This window comes from Enhydra lutris, unplaced genomic scaffold (assembly GCF_002288905.1).
Source record: "Enhydra lutris kenyoni isolate GAN:26980312 unplaced genomic scaffold, ASM228890v2 scaffoldscaffold37, whole genome shotgun sequence".
Classification (NCBI taxonomy): Eukaryota; Metazoa; Chordata; class Mammalia; order Carnivora; family Mustelidae; genus Enhydra; species Enhydra lutris.
This window is the reverse complement of record NW_019154121.1, coordinates 26054685-26074401: the sequence shown is the minus strand read 5'-3', so window position 1 is coordinate 26074401 and position 19717 is coordinate 26054685. Positions and strand designations below refer to the sequence as shown.

The 19717-nt window shown below is 51.6% G+C and overlaps 1 protein-coding gene across 1 annotated transcript in view; it reads left to right on the top strand.

Annotated features, from left to right (window-relative positions):
- The first annotated feature begins 6425 nt into the window (after nt 1–6425).
- Nucleotides 6426–19717, top strand: part of LOC111154341 (zinc finger protein 777) — a 28018-nt gene continuing 14726 nt past the window's right edge. The window contains exons 1-4 of the mRNA XM_022513891.1: nt 6426–6561; nt 10456–11307; nt 12273–12399; nt 14762–14875. Coding sequence (XP_022369599.1) covers nt 6445–6561; nt 10456–11307; nt 12273–12399; nt 14762–14875 — 1210 coding nt within the window. The 5' untranslated portion in view covers nt 6426–6444. The remainder of the gene's footprint in view (nt 6562–10455; nt 11308–12272; nt 12400–14761; nt 14876–19717) is intronic.

The following is a 19717-nucleotide window of genomic DNA, read 5'->3' as shown; positions in this document are numbered from 1 at the left end:
ATCAAGAAATGTCTGCCCCTGACTCTTCCCAGAAATGGCCCCCCATGATGTGGTCTGTGGCATGTGGGCACCCCAGGGGTCCCCCGCCTCCCACCTGCTGTGCTTCCGCTACAAGAGGGCAAGGAAGTGGCTTGGGTCTTATATTGCTCCACTGGGGTTTGAGCGGAACTGGAGCAGGGTGGGACTAGCCCCTCCTTTTCCCTGTGATGTCTTTAAGCCTTCAACAATCTCTACATTAAAAGCCATCTGTGGGGCGCCTGGGTGTCTCAGTTGGTTAAGCGTCTGCCTTCGGCTCAGGTCATGATCCTAGGGTCCTGGGATCGAGTGCCACATCGGGCTCTCTGCTCTGTGGGGAATCTGCTTCTCCCTCTGCCTGCCTCTCCCCCTGTTTGTGCGCATTTGTTCTCTCTCTCTCTCTGTGTCAAATAAAATCTTAAAAAAAAATAAAACTTTTAAAAAGCCGTCTGCCTCCATGTGCCAGTGTGCTCGCAGACTTCGGGGACTTTGGGGGACACAGAGCAAGGGCTCCTCTTCTTCCCTATGAAGGAAGAGGGAGCCTAGAAAGAGCAATGAGCGAAGTCCTGGGCTCCACAGAGGACACTGACTGCTCAGGAAGGGGAGGATGGCCAACAACGGCCTTCTCTCTAGTCCTCTTTGTGTGTGCACGTGCATGTAGAGGGGTTATCAGCTCCAAGGGGTGCTTCCTGGTAGAGCTCCGCAGGAGAGTGACTGTCCCAGCTCCTTCTGGCCACAAGAAAGTAAACTGTGGGGGCCTTAGCCTCGATCCCCAGACAAGGATAAAATGACACTTGCCGTCTTGTCACATGCTGTTTTCAAGAGACAAGAGTAGGGGCGCCTGGGTGGCTCAGTGGGTTAAGCTGCTGCCTTCAACTCAGGTCATGATCCCAGAGTCCTGGGATCAAGTTCCGCATTGGGCTCCTTGCTCAGCAGGGAGCCTGCCTCCCTCTCTGCCTCTGCCTGCCTCTCTGCCTGCTTGTGTGCTTTCTCTCTCTCTCTCTTTCTGACATATAAATAAATAAATAAAATCTTCAAAAAAAAAAAAAAGAGACAAGAGTAAGACTCAAAAGTACAACACGGTGCAAAGTAAAGAGTTGGGGGAGAAAAGCTCCCCTAGCAAACACTCATGTAAAGGAAACGGACTAGTAAATGCCTTTAGACAAAGCAGACATTACTGGGATAAAAAGGATTGCTGTATTATTTAAAAAAATAATAAACTATAATGTACCTAACAGCATGGACTCAGGACATATAAAGCAAACAATGACAGAATTATGATGAAAATTCTGGAAAAAATCACAATGGGACATTTCTATATACCTCTATTTGATAAAACAAACAAAAATTAGTAAGAATTTAGACTATTTGAAAAACCTATATAACTAATTTTATCCAAACAATTAGAGATTCTATGTTCAAGTGTATATGAAATGTTTACAAAAACTGGCTGCAAAGCAAATTACAACAAATTCCAAATAACCAATTCTATTCAGACCCCCTTTCATAATCACAACATAATAAATTAGAAATAATAAAATACACAAAGTGTTTGTAAAAGAGAAGAATGATTTAAGGGGAAAAAACCACCTTTTGCTCCTATTTGTTTTTTTTTTATTATTTTTTAAAGATTTTATTTATTTGACAGAGAGAGAGATCACAAGTAGATAGAGAGACAGGCAGAGAGAGAGGGGGAAGCAGGATCCCTGCTGAGCAGAGAGCCTGACGTGGGGCTCAATCCCAGGACCCTGGGATCCTGACCTGAGCCAAAGGCAGAGGCTTAACCCATTGAGCCACCAAGGCGCCCCTCCCATTTGTTTTTTAAAAAAGGTTTTATTTTTAAGTAATCTCTACACTGAATGTGGGTTCGAGCTCACAACCCCAAGGTCAAGAATCGCATGCTCTGGGCCTCCTGGGTGACTCAGTCAGTTAAGTGACGCGCTCTTGGTTTTCGGCTCACGATCTCCCGGCTGTGAGATCCAGCCCTACATAGGACTCCACACTGAGCACGGAGTCCGCTTCAGATCCTCTCTCGGCCCCCTCAGCTGTGTGTGTGCAAGCGCCTGCTCTCTCTCTCTCTCTCTCTCTCTCTCTCTGATGCTCTCTCAAATAAATAAATAAATAATCTTTTTTTTTTTTTTAAGATTCTATTCATTTATTTGACAGACAGAGATCACAAGTAGGCAGAGAGGCAGGCAGAGAGAGAGTGAGGAGGAAGCAGGCTCCCTGCAGAGCAGATAGCCTGGTGTGGGGCTCTATCCCAGGACCCTGGGATCATGACCTGAGCCGAAGGCAGAGGCTTTAACCCACTGAGCCACCCAGGTGCCCCTAAATAAATAATCTTTAAAAAAAATTGCATGCTCTACAAACATGTAAGCGAGAGAGCTGCAAGCTTTCGTCTTATCACTGCTTTCCATGTTTGGTTTTTGGGAAAGCCTGGGTGGCTCAGAGGGTTAAGCATCGGCCTTTGGCTCGTGTCATGATCCTGGGATCGAGCCCCGCATCGAACCCCACACTGGGCTCTCTGCTTATTGGGGAGCCTGCTTCTCCCTCTCTCTGTGCCATTCTCCCCCCATTTGTGCTCTCTGGCTCTCTCTGGCTGTCTGTCAAATAAATAAATAAAATCTTTAAAAAAAAATACACGTCTGGTTTTTGGAACAATTCCTACTGTAAAAAATTTATAGCAAAAAAGTTCAGATGATTACAGGATATTTATTTAATATCATCAAATATACAACTAGTAATCTTGAGGGGGGAATACACTGAGAGGATATGCAGTTATAAAAGTAACTTCGTGTTAAACATGTCAAAAGGAAGGCATATTTTTATTTTTCCACTTTTCACATATGCTAGAAGACAAAGAAAAATAAATTCAAGCAGCTAATTAACTCTTGGGTGATTGAAGTCTTTCGTTTTATTTTGGTAACAAGAAATCCAAAATTAGTACTGAACTTCTCATCTTACATTTGTCTGAAAAAGAATGATCATATATTCATTCATCTAGGTGTTTCTCCGTGGGACAGGAGCTGATTAGTTGATTTCTGGGCCCCATCAAAATTCTAGCTGGCTTAGTTGCAGAAATTCACAAGCTGACCCTAAAATTCAAAGGGAAGTTCAAGGCATCCCAAATGACCCAAAACAATTTTGAAAAACAAGAACAAAGTTAGAGGACTCCCTTCCTGCTGGTAACATTTGGAAACATAAAACGTACGCTACCAATAACACAAGGATGGTGGGTAACCTGCCAAGATTAACGCACAGATTAACGTAGCGTGGTGAGGGGGTAAAACTCGTGGGTGGTAGGCTGTTAAAAATTAAAGCTGTATGTGTTAAAACTTAGGGCAACCATTAAAAATGAGGCATAACTAATAATAAGTGTACAGTGAAAACAGAATTACTAAAAAAAGAAATACTCCATCCAAATGCAGGCAAAGAAAGAAGGAACAAAAGAAAGAGAAAGAAATTACCGAAGACCTGGAAAACAAAGTAAACAACTAGTAAGATGGTCGATGGAAATGCAATCCTATCAGTAAGCATGTTAAGTCTGGTGACAGGGTTCATATCCCTAATAAGTTCTTTTAAAAGTACCTATAAGGGGTGCCTGGGTGGCTCAGTGGGTTAAGCCTCTGCCTTCAGCTCAGGTCATGATCTCAGGGTCCTGGGATCGAGCTTCGCATCAGGCTCTCTGCTCAGCAGGGAGCCTGCTTCCCCCTCTCTCTCTGCCTGCCTCTCTGCCTACTTGTGATCTTTCTGTCAAATAAATAAATAAAATCTTTATAAAAAAAAAAAATAAAAGTACCTATAAACCAGTAAGAGGGGCGCCTGGGTGGCTCAGTGGGTTAAAGCCTCCGCCTTCGGCTCAGGTCGTGATCCCAGGGTCCTGAGATCAAGCCCCGAATCAGGCTCTCTACTCAGCGGGGAGCCAGCTTCCCCACCCCACCCCGCCTACTTGTGATCTCTGTCAAATAAATAAATAAAATCTTAAAAAAAAAAAGTAAGAAAAAGACTTCACAACAGAAACACTGGGAAAGGAAATGGAGAGAAAATTTGAAGAAACCAAGTGCCTAGGAAATGTGAAAAGATGTTCCATTCTCTTAATAATCAGGGACATAGAAATATCAATATAGGGGCGCCTGAGTGACTCGGTAGGTTAGGCCTCTGCCTTCAACTCAGGTCATGATCTCAGGGTCCTGGGATGGAGCGCCGCGTCGGGCCTTGGCGGGGAGCCTGCTTGCCCCCCACCTCTCTCTCTCTCTGCCTGCCTGTCTGCCTACTTGTGTGATATCTCTCTCTGTCACATAAATGGATATAATCTTAAAAAAAAAAAGAAATATCAATATAAAGTAAAGTAACTATCGTTTCGATTCAAACTCATCGTGTTGACAAGGTTCAAAGTCCATTATCAGTAAGTGTTGGCAAGGCTGTGGAAACAGGACCCCACGCCCCACTGGTGGGAGTGTCACGGGGCACCATCTCACTGGTGAGCAATTTGGTGAATTTAGGGAAGAGGCATGCGCTCCTGTCACCCCCTCTTCTGTGTCTGGGGGTCGCTCCCAGAGAAGCTCAAAATAGGCAATGAGACATGAACACACGAGTTGCTGCCAGCAGGTTTGTTTTCATCCCCCGCGGAGGGGGAAGTAAACTGGACTTTATTTATTCAATGAAATACTATACGGTGGTTAAAATGAATGAACCAGATATTCTTGTTTAAACAGGACTGTATCTCAAAAACAACGATGCTTACAAAAAAAAAAAGAAAAAAAAAAAAAACCAAACTGCAACCTGATATGGAATGAATTACATCATTCACATACACATTTAAAATACCCAAACCAGTGGTATGCCCTGTTTACTGATGCACCAAGACATAGGTGGGATCTCCAACCTCTGGGAAGGGAAGGAAATGGACCAGCCCTGGCCTTATCTGTATCCACAACTTTCCACTTTTAAAGAGACATCTAACTACACTGCCAGCGGACTGAGCCCTGCTCCTGTCGCCTTCTAAGGCAGCTCCACCCCTGGCCTCCCTGGGGTCCCATTAGGTGAACAAAGATATTCTACTTTTCTTCCCCCTCCCCCACTCAAGTTAGTTGCAGTTGGGTTTTCTCACGTGTATCCAGGAGGCCTGCCTGTACTTTCTCTCTTCCTCGCCCCCCACCCCCCATTTCATTTCTAGTTCTTGCCTCCTGGTAGATGTTCCATAAATATGGGTGTACGTGAACCTGTCCAGGAAAGGGAGCCGCCAACTCCAAGCTCTACCCTTTCTTTTGGGATATCTCTCAAGGTTATAAAGAGCATTCCTGCAAGGGGCTGGAACAGCAACTTGGGGTAAACATGTCCCTTCCCACTCGGCCTCAGTTTCCTCCCAAATGCCGGGTCGGGCCCCTTCCAGCCCTAGCACTCTATGATTCTCGGAATTGTGTCCTCTCCTGTCGAAAACAACACTCGGGCATTTCACAAAAGCACCCAACCCCCTTGTTACCCTTGGAACCACAGTCCGCTTCCCTGGAACCCGGACTGCACAGCGCTGGTCACATGAACCCGGGCTTGCTTTGGTGTGACGGGTTTCTTAGATCCCTTTGTGAGCGCAGGTTTTGAAAGGGAACGACCCGGGTTCTGGGTTTGAGAGGAGCAGGGGGATCCGGCGGGAGGAAGGCTGTCGGAGCCAATCAAGCCGCCTCCAGACCCCAGCACGTCGCCTCGGCCGCGCGCGGCGGTTTGTGCTCGGCTCTCCCGCCTCCGGGTCTCGCCCGAGGCTGCCCGGGGAGGCGAGGACCCCAGGTGAGAGGCCGGGGTGGGGGGGGGCGGCTGGGGGCGGGTGGGGGGGCAGGCCGCGCGGTTCGGCCCGGGCTCCACGACGGGCTGGCCCGGGGCTCAGGGCGTGTCCGTCGCCGCCCGGCTGCTCGCTCGACACTGTTCGCTCCTACCGGCTGTAGATGGAGCTGTCTGGGTTCCTGCAGCCTCCGACGAGCCTCGGAGTGTTTCTCTTTAAACGGCCTGAGAGGGACATGCCTCCCAGGATGCAGTTTGTATCAACATGGCAGCTGCTGTGCAGCTCCCCTGCTGAAGAGGCGCCGGGACGGCAGCGCAGCTCGCAGCCGGGGCCGGGGCCGGAGCCGGGGTCGCAGCCGCGGCCGCAGAGGGGCCGCGCGCGGGCCGGGGGCCGGTGCTGAGGGCCGGGGCCCAGCTCGCGGCCGGGGCGCAGCCCGCCCGGCCGCCCGCACCGCCGCGCGCCCCGCTCCGACGCCGCCGCCCGGCTCGGCCGCTCCGTCCCCGCCCGCCCTGAGCAGGCCGGGCCCGACGGCCGCGCGAGCCCGGGCGGGGAAGGCAGGGCCGGGCGGGCGCCGCCTGCGGAGAGGCCGGGGGACCTGCCTGCGCGGGGCCGCGCGGCGGGCGGCGACTCCGGGCCGGGCCGGACAGCGCACGGCCATGGCCGAGGCGGCCCCGGCTCCGGTAAGGGCGGCCCGCGCGCGCACGGACGCGCGGACTCGGGGCCCGGGGGACGGCCTGCGCGTCCCGGGCTCGGCGGCCCGGCCTGGGGTCTCGGTAAGGGACAGAAACGCCGCGACGTGGGGGGTTGGGGGGGTCCGGCGGGCTCGCGCGCCCCTTAACGGGGGCGGCGGTGGGGGGGGCGGGCTGCGGGATGGGAGCGGGGCCGAGGATCCGGCCGCCGTCCGGGCGAGGCTGCGGGGACGCCGGGGCCTGGCACGCTCGCGGGCCCGGAGGTGGGCGCCCTGGGCGGCGCGCCTCGCTCCCTGCGGAGCCGGCGCTGCGTCCGTCGGGGTTGCCGCCGCACGTTTTCCGCAGAGCTCGCCCCCGCCGAGCCTCCCGCGGCCGGAGCGCGGCGCTGACGCGGCTCACCCCATTTCGCAGAGCGGAGACACTGAGGCACAGACACCTGGCGGCGACCTGCCCGGCCTGCCCCAAGGTCACGTAGCGAATCCTCCGTGGCCCGGTGCCCGCGTCCCCAGAAATGCCAGCTTTCTCGGGCTGCGGGCCTGGACGGGGAGGGGGCGGCTCTGGTGGCGGCCTCTCCTGGGTTAGGGGCCTGGCCCTGAGCGCTGTGGACGCGGCCCGTCGGGGGGGAGGTGACGGCGGGGTGAGAGGCTGGGCAGCGCCCAGCCGAGCGGTTGCGTCGTGGGGAGCAGGTGACCCTCGGGCTCGGGCGCCTGGGCCTTCAGCTTCTGCGTCTGGAGGGCCCCCCCCCCCGCCAGATTTTGGGTGTCCAGACGGATGAGGTCTGGGGAGCGAGCTCCTAAGGGTTTCGTGGCCGATGGTCCTGCTTAGTGGGCCGTTCTTAAAAATCAGCCCTGAAATCTCCCCGCAGACCTGCTCTTTGAGATGCAGTGGCTGTGCTGGAGAGCAGGATGGCTGCTGGGAGTCAGCGCCTGTGAGCCTCAGTTTACTGTTGTGTGGAGGGGGTCGGGATACATGCTTTCTAAAGAGCCTCCCGGTTCAATAAAAATAGTAATCATCTATTGGAAAAATAAAGCAAAATGGAGATTTAAAAATGCCTACCTCTGGGCTTCGGTCTCCAGGGCCCTTGAATGGTATATAATTCTGAGTTAACCACACTGGGTCATTCTAGAAAATGGCATGGCTTTTTTATAAATCGGTATGAATGGTGATGTATTTTTTTCTGCTAATATGCACGAGTCCTGGGGACCCCATCCACTTGGGATGCACGAGGTAGGGAGGGTGGGTTAAATGCTGTGATCTATAATCTAGAATTCTCCCCCTGCCCGCAACAGTTTGAGAATGCAAGCTTATTAATCTTAGATACTATATTTATAGCTCCATTCCTCTCCTTATGCTTAGGGTAAAATTGAGCCACAGGTTTACTGACACGGAGGACATTATAGCAAGGGGCTTTAATTTGGGGGTAGAGGACAGGTATGTTCCTCTGGCCCCCCTCATCCCTCTACAGTCCTCCAAATCTGGAAGTGGAGAGAGCCAGTCTAGTAATAGCAAAGAAATGGTATTTTCCTTTGAGCTCTGATTAGACTAGTTGGTAACTGTATCTTATTCTGCTGGCTTTAGGCTTTAGGTACTGTACTGGAGCTTTTTATTATTATGATTAGTTTTTTCATTGTTTTAGTTAAACCCCTGTATTACTCAGGGAGACTAACTTGACCCCCGGGGATTTTTCCTTCTTCCCATTAGTTGTAGGCAAATACCCTAATCCCCCCTCGAAGGACAGGGCCATAATGTGCCTATTGTGTTCCGATATGCTGGTCATTTCCCCCTGGCATCTGAGGCTCCCGTCCCAGAGGGCTGTCCTGTCTGCCCTCACCTGTGACAAGTTGAGACGTAGCTTGATGAATCTCCAGGTTTTGGGGTCTGTGAACCCAGAATTTTGTGTGTGTGCCCACCTGTGGTTTTGTTTCGTTCTGTTTTGTTAGTTTTTTGAGGGAGAGAATCCACAACTTTCATTAGTTTTCAAAGGGGTCCATGAAATGTCTTTATGGGTAAGGCCTTCCCAGCCATAGACCCTCCCACAGGTCTATGTTTACTCTCCAGGCTTCTCTGAATTTTAGAGGCAGAAAGGATTCAGAACACTTAACCTGACCTGCTACCTGGGTTGACAGCTGAGGCCCAGAGGCAACCTACGGTGTCTGCGGCCAGCCTTTGGTGTGACCTTGGGTGAGCGGGTTGGCCTCTCCAAACTTCCACGCCTCCCTATGCTAAGTGTGGGTAACAGTTCTCAGAGTCCCAGTTTCCTAGGGCTTCCTGAGGATGACGTGAGAGATAGCCCTTTGCTTAACACAGTTCAGGGCGCACAGTAAATGCTGACTAACTGTTAGCTGTTATCTGACTAATAAGCGTTCACATCTGGTTAGCTGCAGAACTATTGGATCATACTACCTCGAGAACATTCCGCCTGCACAGGCCTTCAGTTTCCAATTCTTGGCTTAACGTGTGGTGCTGTCTCGGTGAAGGCCTCGTAAGTGAATGAATGAGCAAATAAAGGAAGGAAAGCGGTAGGAGACACAAATTAGTTGAGACGGCTCTGATAGATGACCGAAGCAATGTCATTCTGTCCCCTAACATTGTTTTTTCACGTGACCCAATCATCTGTATTGTTCATTCATTCAGCAGACATTCATTGAGCACATACTGTGTGTCAGACTGGATCTGCTCCCTTTCAAACGAAGAGAATGGGGATTCCAGTTACATTAAAGATCACTTGTACGTGGCACAGCAGTGGGTCCTTCAACAGATTGGTTGAAGGAAGATACAAGCAAATGGACAAACATGTTATAGAAGAACTTCTGTTCGGTTCCGATAGCGCTGTTGATGGGCTCAGTAAACCCAGAGCGGGCCACTCAGAAGATCTTGGCTTCACCTCCCTGGTGACACAAGAATTCTCCCAACACGAATGTGGCTGAGGTGGGGAACAGGGAGAGAGTGAATAATGAAAATCCCCAAAGGAGTCAGTCTTTACTTCAGTTCTAGTCCCCCCACCAGTTTTGACGGGAGTCACAGAATGGCTGACTTCCGCTCCATTTCCAGCCTCTCCAGGCCTTTGCTCCTCGTTCCCCACCTCACGGACCACAGGGAGGAACTCAGACCACCAGAGCACACCTCCTGCAGTGGGGACCATCGGCCCCGGGCACTTGGGCTCCCGCATACAAGGGGCTGAACTGCTGTCCCCTGGCCTGGCTCGGGCAGGGTCTCTCCTCTCTGTCAGCCTGGGATACCCAGAAGCCCATTCAGCCTCTCTCCATAGACATGCTTGGAGAAATTGTATTGATAAGTCCACAATTCAGCTTTTATCAGAGTCAGGGAAACTTAAGGTTTCCCTTAAGACAGAGGGCACAGGGACTGCCTGCTAATACAAGCAGGAGCAGTGGGGCCAGATGTCAAGTTCGTCATCGAGGGAAGTCCTTTAATAGCCCTGGCCCCACTGGGGTCTCCTTCCACCTTGCTGGGAGTCTGGAGGTCATAACGGTGCCCGGCCCTGACAGTTCTGCTCTTTTGGTTTACAAAGTCTTACTTTCTTTGATGCTCCGTGCTCAAACTCAGTGAGGTGGCAGGTGTGTCAGATACTATCTTTGTGTTACGGGCAAGGACACCGAGAACAGAGAGGCTGAGTGAGCTGGCAGCAGTCGGCCTGAACAGGACTGAGAACAGAGGCCTATATCTTTTCCTCTCGTCCACTTCTAGTCCTGGGTGGTCCCCGTGAGATGTGTGTTGTGAAGAAAGAGACAGCTCTACCAACACAGAAGGTGGCCACCTATTCTTTGTTGTTAATAATAGTTTTATAATTGATACCTAAATCAGCTCTAGGCTCTCAAGAGTCCAGAGACTCGTGTCCGCGCAATGTATCTTATTACCAGGAAACCCACGACCCTTTTCAGTGGGTGCCGATCTTTGGCATTTACTTTGCCATCTGGATTCTGTGGCCTTCAATCCTGTCCTTTCTCTCCTTGAACACAGGTCCAGCAGCTGGACATGGAGACCCAACGCTCGTCACCTCTGTCATTCCCCAATGTTCTGCAAGAAGAAACCCCGCGTCAGGCCCCTGCCGGAATCCCCCGAGAAACTCTGTTCCAGTCCCGTGTTCTTCCCCCCAAAGAGATTCCTTCTTCGTCTCCTCCCATTTCCCGACAAGGCTCCCTGCCCCAGACTCCCAAGCTAGAGACCTCTGGCCGAATGCCGCATGTTCTCCAGAAGGGACCCTCACTCCTGTATCCGGCCGCTTCTGAGCAAGAGACTCATCTCCAGGGTCCCCTGACTTCCCAAGAAGAGACCCAGTATCCACCCCCAGCTGCTGCTGAGCAAGAAATATCACTTCTCTCCCACTCCACCCCCCACCAAGAAGCCCCACTCCACTCACCTGAAGTTCCCGAGAAAGACCCCCTGACCCTTTCCCCCACAGTTCCGGAGACTGACATGGACCCCCTGCTTCAGAGCCCTGTTTCCCAAAAAGACACTCCCTTCCAGATCTCTTCTGCAGCCCAGAAGGACACACCACTCCCTACGGCGGAGATCACCCGCTTGGCCGTGTGGGCTGCCGTCCAAGCGGTGGAGAGGAAACTGGAGGCCCAGGCCATGCGGCTCCTGACCCTGGAGGGGCGGACGGGGACGGCCGAGAAGAAGCTGGCGGACTGCGAGAAGACGGCCGTGGAGTTTGCAAACCACCTGGAGAGCAAGTGGGTTGTGCTGGGGACCCTGCTGCAGGAGTACGGGCTGCTGCAGAGGCGGCTGGAGAACATGGAGAACCTGCTGAAAAACCGAAATTTCTGGATCCTCCGCCTGCCCCCGGGCAGCAATGGAGAGGTCCCCAAGGTAGAGCCATCCCAACTGGGGCCTCCCAAGGAGGGATCCGAATTGCATGTGTTTTAGGAATTTCATATAAAAGAAGGAAGAAGAGGTGGTTAAGGGGACATATAATGATACCTAGTTGCCAGCATGACTTCACCAAGCACAAGACACGCCAACATCACGTTTGTCCTGTTGGTTAAGCCATGGGTGAACAGGTCAGAGGACCTCCTAGTGATCAGGGATGGTCAGTTCTGAAGGGCGTTCAGTTCACAGAGAGTGGGACTTGGTGTGAACGTTGGGAGTTCGCTGTCAGAGGTGGATGGAGACCTTGGTGGAAGGTTCCAGGGCTCTGTCCTGCTCCACGTTTTTAACCGTTGACTTAGAAATTATGTTAATGCCAGTAAATATGTGATTTCGAGAAGTATCCTAAAAAACTAGAGAATAGTTAGGTTTTAATATTATTTTCCCAGAAAATCTTGAACTTGAATGTGGGCTGGTTTTCTTTCTGTTCTTTGTGTGTTGTCCCTGTACATAGCCTTATGTAGGGACGGGACTTGGACTGTATTCTCTATGCCAGCCCTTCTCAAATGTTAGTGTGGTGATCTTACTAAATGCAGAATCTGATTTAGTGGGTCTAGATTGGGGCCTGGGGGTCTGCATTTCTAGCAAATTCCCCGATATCATTGCTGCTGGTCTGCAGACCATGCTTTGTAGCCACAAGGATTATCCCATTAGACAGAAAAACAGACCAGACAAAACGAGACCCTTACTCTGTGGGGCCAGGACAGTGGCTGAAGTCAGGCCAGATTTCTAGAGAGGTCTGCGGTGAAGACCCACCGCTGGGCCGTTGGGCCTTTCCCACTGCAGTCCTGGGAGAAGGGGGTTGAGCCAGGGCCTGGGGCTGAGAGCCATTCGTTGCCTTGGGATTTGGCAGCTGAGGGCCCGTGACTGCTGTCCAGGTGGTCCAAGCTGAGTTTGTGTGGTTCCAGGTTCCTGTCACCTTCGACGATGTCGCCGTCCACTTCTCCGAGCAGGAGTGGGGGAACCTGTCCGAGTGGCAGAAGGAGCTCTACAAGAACGTGATGCGGGGCAACTACGAGTCTCTGGTTTCTATGGGTAAGGAGAAGGTTCACCCACACTGGGGGCTTCCTTGACACAAGCCTGAGGTTCATTTGGAGACGTGGGGAGTTCTGAGTGTCAGTCCTACCAATAATCAGAAACAAGAAAAACTAAATTTCAGTTTTTCTAACAACTGGTTCACAACCAGTTAGAACAAACGCCCCCAGGCACCAGGGTAGCAGAGATGAGGACAGTGTGTAGACAGAGCACCACTCCACTGAGAAGCCACGGGGACAGGTGGGAAGGAGACAGACGTCAGGGTCCCACCTCTACATTATTTCCTCCTGGCTCTGTACGTATATGTTTAATGAGTCTGTCCAAGAAATTGTTACAAAGCAGAGTGTGAAGGGCTTTATGAGAATCAAGTTACTTAATCCCCGCTTCTCCCAAGAGGGCGCTGGGACAGGTATGAGCCCTCACTCCCCTTCGCCCATTCAGGTGACTGAACACTGTCACTGATGGAGAGCCTACGTCCCCCGGGTTCTTACCTCCTCTGTGCAGAGAAGAGGCTGTGACCCGGGGGGTTGATGCTCATGCTGGGTTCCACCAGCAAGTCACAGTCTCACCAAGGACTCTCTTCCCCAGAAGTCTGTGCATTCTTGTTGTTTCCATTAATAAGAGTATTTCAGGAGGAAATCCTGGGAAAATATACTTCATTTTTATACATATCACTCTGTCTGGTGTGGGGAACTCTTTGGGCATACACAAAAAAATTAGGAAAACATTTACATGTGCAAGTCTATGCTTAGAAACTTGGATTCTTGCTAGAATTGTTCATTGAATATCCACATACCTCCCCATTAAGAGAACTTTCTTCTATTTGACTCGTTTTTTCTTTTCTTTTTAAAGTATATGCATAACTGAAATTTCAGTTTATTGAAATTGTTGGAAATTTAACAATTTAGATTTATAGAATAAAGAGCAACCCCCGTGCCCCCCAGAGGTAACCAGCACAATCCCTTCGGCCTGCGTTGCTTCCCATCCTCAGTCGTGCACGTGCAAACACAAGCTTGTGCACAGGCCGCCTGTGGCCTGCACGGATGGGGACGGGTGACTTACTCTATTGAAGGATGGGCCCTAGGCCGCTTTCCACAGCCGCACAGGTAGGCCTGTTCAGAAGGATGTGTGGCCTTCCAGGGAGCCGCTGGGCGTCTGTCTCGCTGTGGACAGGGAGCAGGCGGATCGCATCTCCTGTCTGCTGCCGCATCCAGACTCCGCGTCCCCGTGTGTCCGTGTGCGCCTGCCTGGGGACCGAAGGAGGATGGCTTCCCAGGAGGGCGTCTGCTGGGCAAAGAGGAGGCCCGCTCACAGTATTGTGGCCACTTCCTCCTGAAGGCTGTGACCTTCATGCCCCGAGCGTGGCAGTGCAGTCTCTGCACGCCAGGGCTCGAACCGATGGCCTTGTTTTAAACAGTTGTCCTTTCTGATGGGTGAAGAATGACACCTCATTACTTTCATATGGTTTTGTTTCTTTTTGGTTTTTTTTTTTTTTTTTTTTTTTGATGAGTAGTGAGCTAGTGCATCTTTTCCTGTCTTTACTGGCCATTTGCACTTCTTCTATGAATTACCTCTTTACAGTTGCTTTTTTTTTTTTTTTTTTAAAGATTTTATTTATTTATTTGAGAGAGAAACAGTGAGAGAGAGCATGAGCGAGAAGGTCAGAGGGAGAAGCAGACTCCCCATGGAGCTGGGAGCCCGATGCGGACCTCGATCCCAGGACTCCGGGATCATGACCTGAGCCAAAGGCAGTCGTCCAACCAACTCAGCCACCCAGGCGTCCCTACAGTTGCTTTTTTATCTTGTACGAATCGTGGTGGCTCTTTAGATAGAGTAACGCATGTTAACCATTTACAAAGAAGCCACGTGTGGGCGCACACGTGCATGCACGTCTCCTCCCCATGTCTTCATCTGGTAACTTCATTTCCAGAGAGCTTTAAACTTTTTTAAACATGAGGGACACTATCTGTGCTTGGTTTTTTAGCTTCTGGATTTTTGTCAGGATTCGTTTTTTACCCTATAAAATTTCAACTCTCTTGTGTGCCTTTGTCATGAAAAGCCCCAGCCGGGATTGGCAACCCGTGAGCAGCCACGGCCACCTGCGACAGGGTCGCTTCCTGCTGGTGTGCACGTGGCTGCTGCCCCCCGCCCTGCACGCGTGCAGGCCCCTCACACATGCACGCACAGGCCTACACACCGCGGGGGCCTTCAGAAGGAGGGCTGGGAACCGGGCGCATCTCTTTTCCAGCATTGCCACTGGTCGCGTGACTCCTCCTCGTGTCCCACTCACACAGGTGACACCTTTACAACAGCCAGCGTGACCTCACCACATAGCATATCTTCTTTCCTTCCTTCTGCCCAGACTATGCAATTTCCAAACCAGACCTCATGTCGCAGATGGAGCGTGGGGAGAGGCCGACCGTGCAGGAGCAGGAGGACTCCGAGGAAGGCGAGACGCCCGCAGATCCCAGTGCTGGTGAGTGGCTCCTGGGTGGCCCAGAGCTCTGCCTTCCAGGTCTTCCAGCCCTCAGGAGGCCCGGCGTGGGGTATCGCCACCCGCAGCAGACCCCTGAGGGCTGTGTTAGCAAATGTGTGCAGGAAGGAGGCCTGCAGGTGCGAGACCTGCCTGATGCCTCCTTGACCCCCCTGCCTCCCACCAGTGGCCCAAGTGGCTGAGAAATTAGAACACCATTGGGTTCATCATCTTGGGGAGTTTCTGACATGACCAGGTGTTACCCCCATCTTGGTGGGAAACAAAACCAGAACTGAAAGAAAAGTGGTCACTTGTCAGGGTGCTAGAGATGGTGCCCTGTGGAGCATTCCAGAGAAGGAATGCTCACCCCGGTCCTGCAGCTGGTCAGCGGAGGGATAGGGACAGACAGACTGGACGGGAGACGTTGTGCGATGTGCAGAACGGTGTGTGGAGGGGGTGGTGTGACAGAGGCCGCGGAAAGGCGTGTGTCTCAAGTGCGGACCCCGGTGTCAGATACCTGCGTTTTTGAATCCCGGCTTCTGTGCTCACCAATGGTCTGATTAAGTTAACTCAGCCTTTTGGGGAAGCTTATTTTCCCCATCTGTAAAATAGGACGGGTCCTAGTCTCTGGGGCCTGATGGGGTGACTGGGCTCTACTGGCAGCCCAGTAAACCCCAGGCGCGGTCATTCTGCGTAGGCGTCGTCCCTCGCCAGCCCCCGTGTCCATGGCCCACGTGCCTGCCCTGCTGGAGCTCTTGCGGAGCGTGGTCTGTTTGTGGAGCTCCTGCTTTGGAATTGCCTTTGGACTTGAATCATCTACCTTGAAGGTCTGCAGTGGAAGCCGATCCTTGTCCTTCACAGCTAGACATCACGGGTGATCCTATCTTTGGAAAAAGGATAGTCCAGCCGGAGAACTCACCAGAGCCAGAGGCCAGGTCTAGTTATGAAATTATGTCGCTGGTTCTGGGACCTGTCAGCTGGATCCTCGCAGAAGGTCCAGCAACATCTAGGGTAAAGTCAGCTCCGGTGACTGAGAGCTGCAAGTGACAGAAGAGACAGAAGCCTCTGGAAAAATAAGTGCCGGCATCCCTCAGAGCAACCCGGTACCCCCCCTCCTGGAGATTTGCGAGAGATTTAAGTTGAGAGTAGAGGCTGGTCTCGGTTCATTCTGGCAGACAAAAATCATGATTTAAAAGCAGGTGAGGGGCGCCTGGGTGGCTCAGTGGGTTAAAGCCTCTGCCTTCGGCTCAGGTCATGATCCCGGGTCCTGGAATCGAGCCCCACATCGGGCTCTCTGCTCAGCGGGGAACCTGCTTCCCTTCCTCTCTCTCTGCCTGCCTCTCTGCCTACTTGTGATCTCTCTGTCAAATAAATAAATAAATAATCTTTAAAAAAATAAAATAAAAGCAGGTGAGACTGGGGACTTGGGAACAAAGCATGGCGTATGACAGAAGGTCCTTTTGTTTGGAAGAAAATAAGTCTGTGTCCACAAGTTTGAGTGGCCACAGCCAAAAACAAGGATCACGTGGGAAGAAGAGAGAAATTCAAAGCAGAAGGAGTAAGAACCAGGCCTGGGAGGCAGAGAATGAGAATCTGGGCAAGTGGGTCAGGGTAGATACCCTAAAATCTGATGTCCCGGTGGGGTTCTGTGGTCTAGGTGCTGCTACTCGCGCATTATCTCACACGCGCTGGGACGACAGCCTCCGTCCCCTGCCTCCGTCTGCTTGTTCACACCCTCCTCACAGACGGGCCTCCCACAGAGCAGGGCCACAATCGAAAGCAAAAACCTCAGCCTGTTGGGCCCCAGGCCGGGTTTGTTGTGGTACACGTGCGTCCGTGGCCCGAGCATCACAGAGGCTGCCTTGTGTGGCTGGAATGTGCCATTTGTTCCACGGACCATCCCCAGACACTTGGAGCCCAGACGGGAGGGAGCACAGGGGAGGACATGGGAACCCCCACCACACAGGGCCAGCTGGGGGCTCTCACCTCCGTGTGTGACCGGGGCCCTGGCTGCTGGAGAGCAGGATTGTTCTGTGACCCTGCCCTTAGCAGAGCCTGTTACCAGAGCTCCCACATCTCACCCCTTAGAAGGGGGGCTGCAGAACTGGCTCTGGTGCGATACTGGTGGGGAAAAGCCTAGAAACCTGAGATTTTTCCAGAGTTCCAAGTATACTGAACATGACAATTTTATGAACTGGCTAAGTGAATGTATTCAATAAACTGTTTTTTTATGGTTTGCATCCCTGAGGGCAAAAATGCTTCTGATATCGACCCTGCTCTCAAAACACTCAAGCGGGGGCTCCCATTCATGGCCCTCAAAGGGGGGTAATGAAGGTCTGGGGAAGCCAGGTCCCATTTTTACCTAACAAATTAGCGGAGAGTAGAATCAAACCAGAAGGCATGGCTGAAATCCAAGGTCTCAGTCTTTGTGAAAAGCAATTTGATATTTTTTTAGTCTTAAAATATGTTTTAAATATTTAAAATGTTCATATACTTGACCTAAGAATTTCCTTTGCTTTCTGAGAGTCTGTAGCACGGAAAATAATCCAAACCATGGGGGTGCCTGGGTGGCTCAGTTGTTAAGCAGCTGCCTTTGGCTCAGGTCATGATCCCAGGGTCCTGGGATTGAGCCCCTCCTCGGGCTCCCTGCTCAGCAGGAAGCCCAATTCTCCTTCTCCCATGCCCCCTGCTTGTGTTCCTTTTCTTGCTGTGTCTCTCTCTATCAAATAAATCAATAAAATCTTAAAAAAAAAATCCACTGTGGATTAAGATGGACAGATACTATATTACATTATGCAGACTCTCCTACAGCCACTGAAATCATCAATGAAGTTTTTATACCACATGTTTCATTTGTATGTTTATTCTTTAGTTCTTGTTTTTGCTTTTAAGATTTCATTTATTAGCGAGCACAAGCAGGGGGAGTGGCAGAGTAAGAAGCAGACTCCCCGCTGAGCTGGGAGCCCGACTCAGGGGCTCCATCCCAGGACCCTGAGATCATGACCTAAGCTGAAGGCAGATGCTTAACAACGGAGCCACTCAGGCGCCCCTTCAGGGGTTTTTCTGGACCAGGCACTATGTCAGGAGACCAATAGTAAAACTAACCCCATCGCCCCCAACCACACATTCCACTAAGGAGGGCAGTGGTGCTGTGAAGGGAAGCATCCGGGCCTGTGAGACACACAGCATGGACGACTTTCTAGTGGGAACCTAAAGGGCGAGTAGGAGTTCCAGTTGCCCCGAGGAGAATTCAATTGGAGGGAAGAAAGTCTGGAAGCATTAAAAGCCAAGATCTGAGCTAGAAACAGACATCTGGGCCTTGGTAGCATAGACCCGGTCTGGAGAGGGAGACAGGAGAAAGCACAGGCCATCCCCTTAGGAGCCCTGACTTTTAGAGCAGATTTGGAATATACTGTTCTGGGTAGGGGCCCAGGCATTAATGTTCTTTAAAACAGTTCCAGGATGATTCTCACACACAGCCAATGCTGAGAACCACTGTTGAAGGAGTTGGAGAAGGAAGGAGGAGGCAGAGGAACCGGAGGAAATGGAAGGACTGGTCAGAAAGGTAGCAAGACAGGAGGATAGTTGGGGCCCTGGCTGGCTCAGGCGGTAGAGCACGCGAAGTTAGGGTAGTGCATCGTGGGGTCTTTCAAGAGAAGAGGGTTTCCAGAAGGAGGGCGTGTGGTCAGCCGTGCTGAATTCCGCGGTGTGGCTTAGTAAGGCAAGACTGACGTCCGCAGGACGTGCAGGTGGGCAGCGACAGTGACCTGGTGGTGTGATGGGGCAGAAGCCCGTCGGAGCAGGCTGGGGGGGCCGGGGAGGTGAGGGAGCCAGCACACGTCCTCGCTGTTTCAGGGTTAGCCGTGAGCAGGGAGTGCACATATGGGGCCTTAGCTGGGGGTGGACCTTGTTTGCTTCAGGTGGGCTTTGCTCACGTGACGCTGATGGCCAGATCCCGTCGATAGGGGAAGTGACTGATGTAGAAATGGAAATGTAACTTGAAGTCCGTGATATAAACAAAAGATAGGGAAAAAATTGAATGGAAATGTAACAAAATCGTATTTCTTTACACTGTAGAATGTTCTCGAGTAAGTATGTATTACTTATTCAGTAAAAATAATTAAAAAAAAAAACACACACACATGAAGAAAGACTTCGAGTTAAAGATGGCAGGTTGAACATGTGTTTACTCCTACCTCCCAGAATCCTTCTAAAGCAAGAGCGAAGGGCTTTTAGAAGGAGTGAGCAGGGAGACAACAGCAAGCACATTCTGGAAGCCCCGCGAGCAGATGGCTGGGTGATCACTGATTTAGAAAGCTACATCCAAAATTGGGATTGGGGAATGTAGAAGAGAAACTCCATGTGCACTGCACCCCCATTCCCTAATCCAGACTCGGGAAGGAGCAGTACTAGAGACCGTAGGTACCTCTGGAAATGGGGCAAAGGTGTGCTTAAAAACAGAAGATGGGTCAGACGTCTTTAACCTCCCCTCTACGGCCTCCCTCGGTCCCTCAGCCAGCATCTACCTCTCCCAGCCCTGGTGGACAGCTGGGCCTACTTCTCTGGAGAAGGTGAACAAGACCATGTCTGAAGGCGACACCGGGCCCCGTGGAGGACAGGGCACCACTCTGGCTGTTAGGTAGGCAGTGAAGCGTGACATGCAGGTACTGAGATCTCCAGTCTTCCTCCCAACCTGGCTCCCAAGCAGTAGCAGACATCGGGGATGAAACCCCCAGGCAGGATACTGGATGCGTTTTGCCTGGAGACTTCGGGGACCAGCCCATGGTATCCTCCCAGGAAATGACTCAGCCAAGCCATCCTGGTGGGAAGCCCATCACCAGTAAG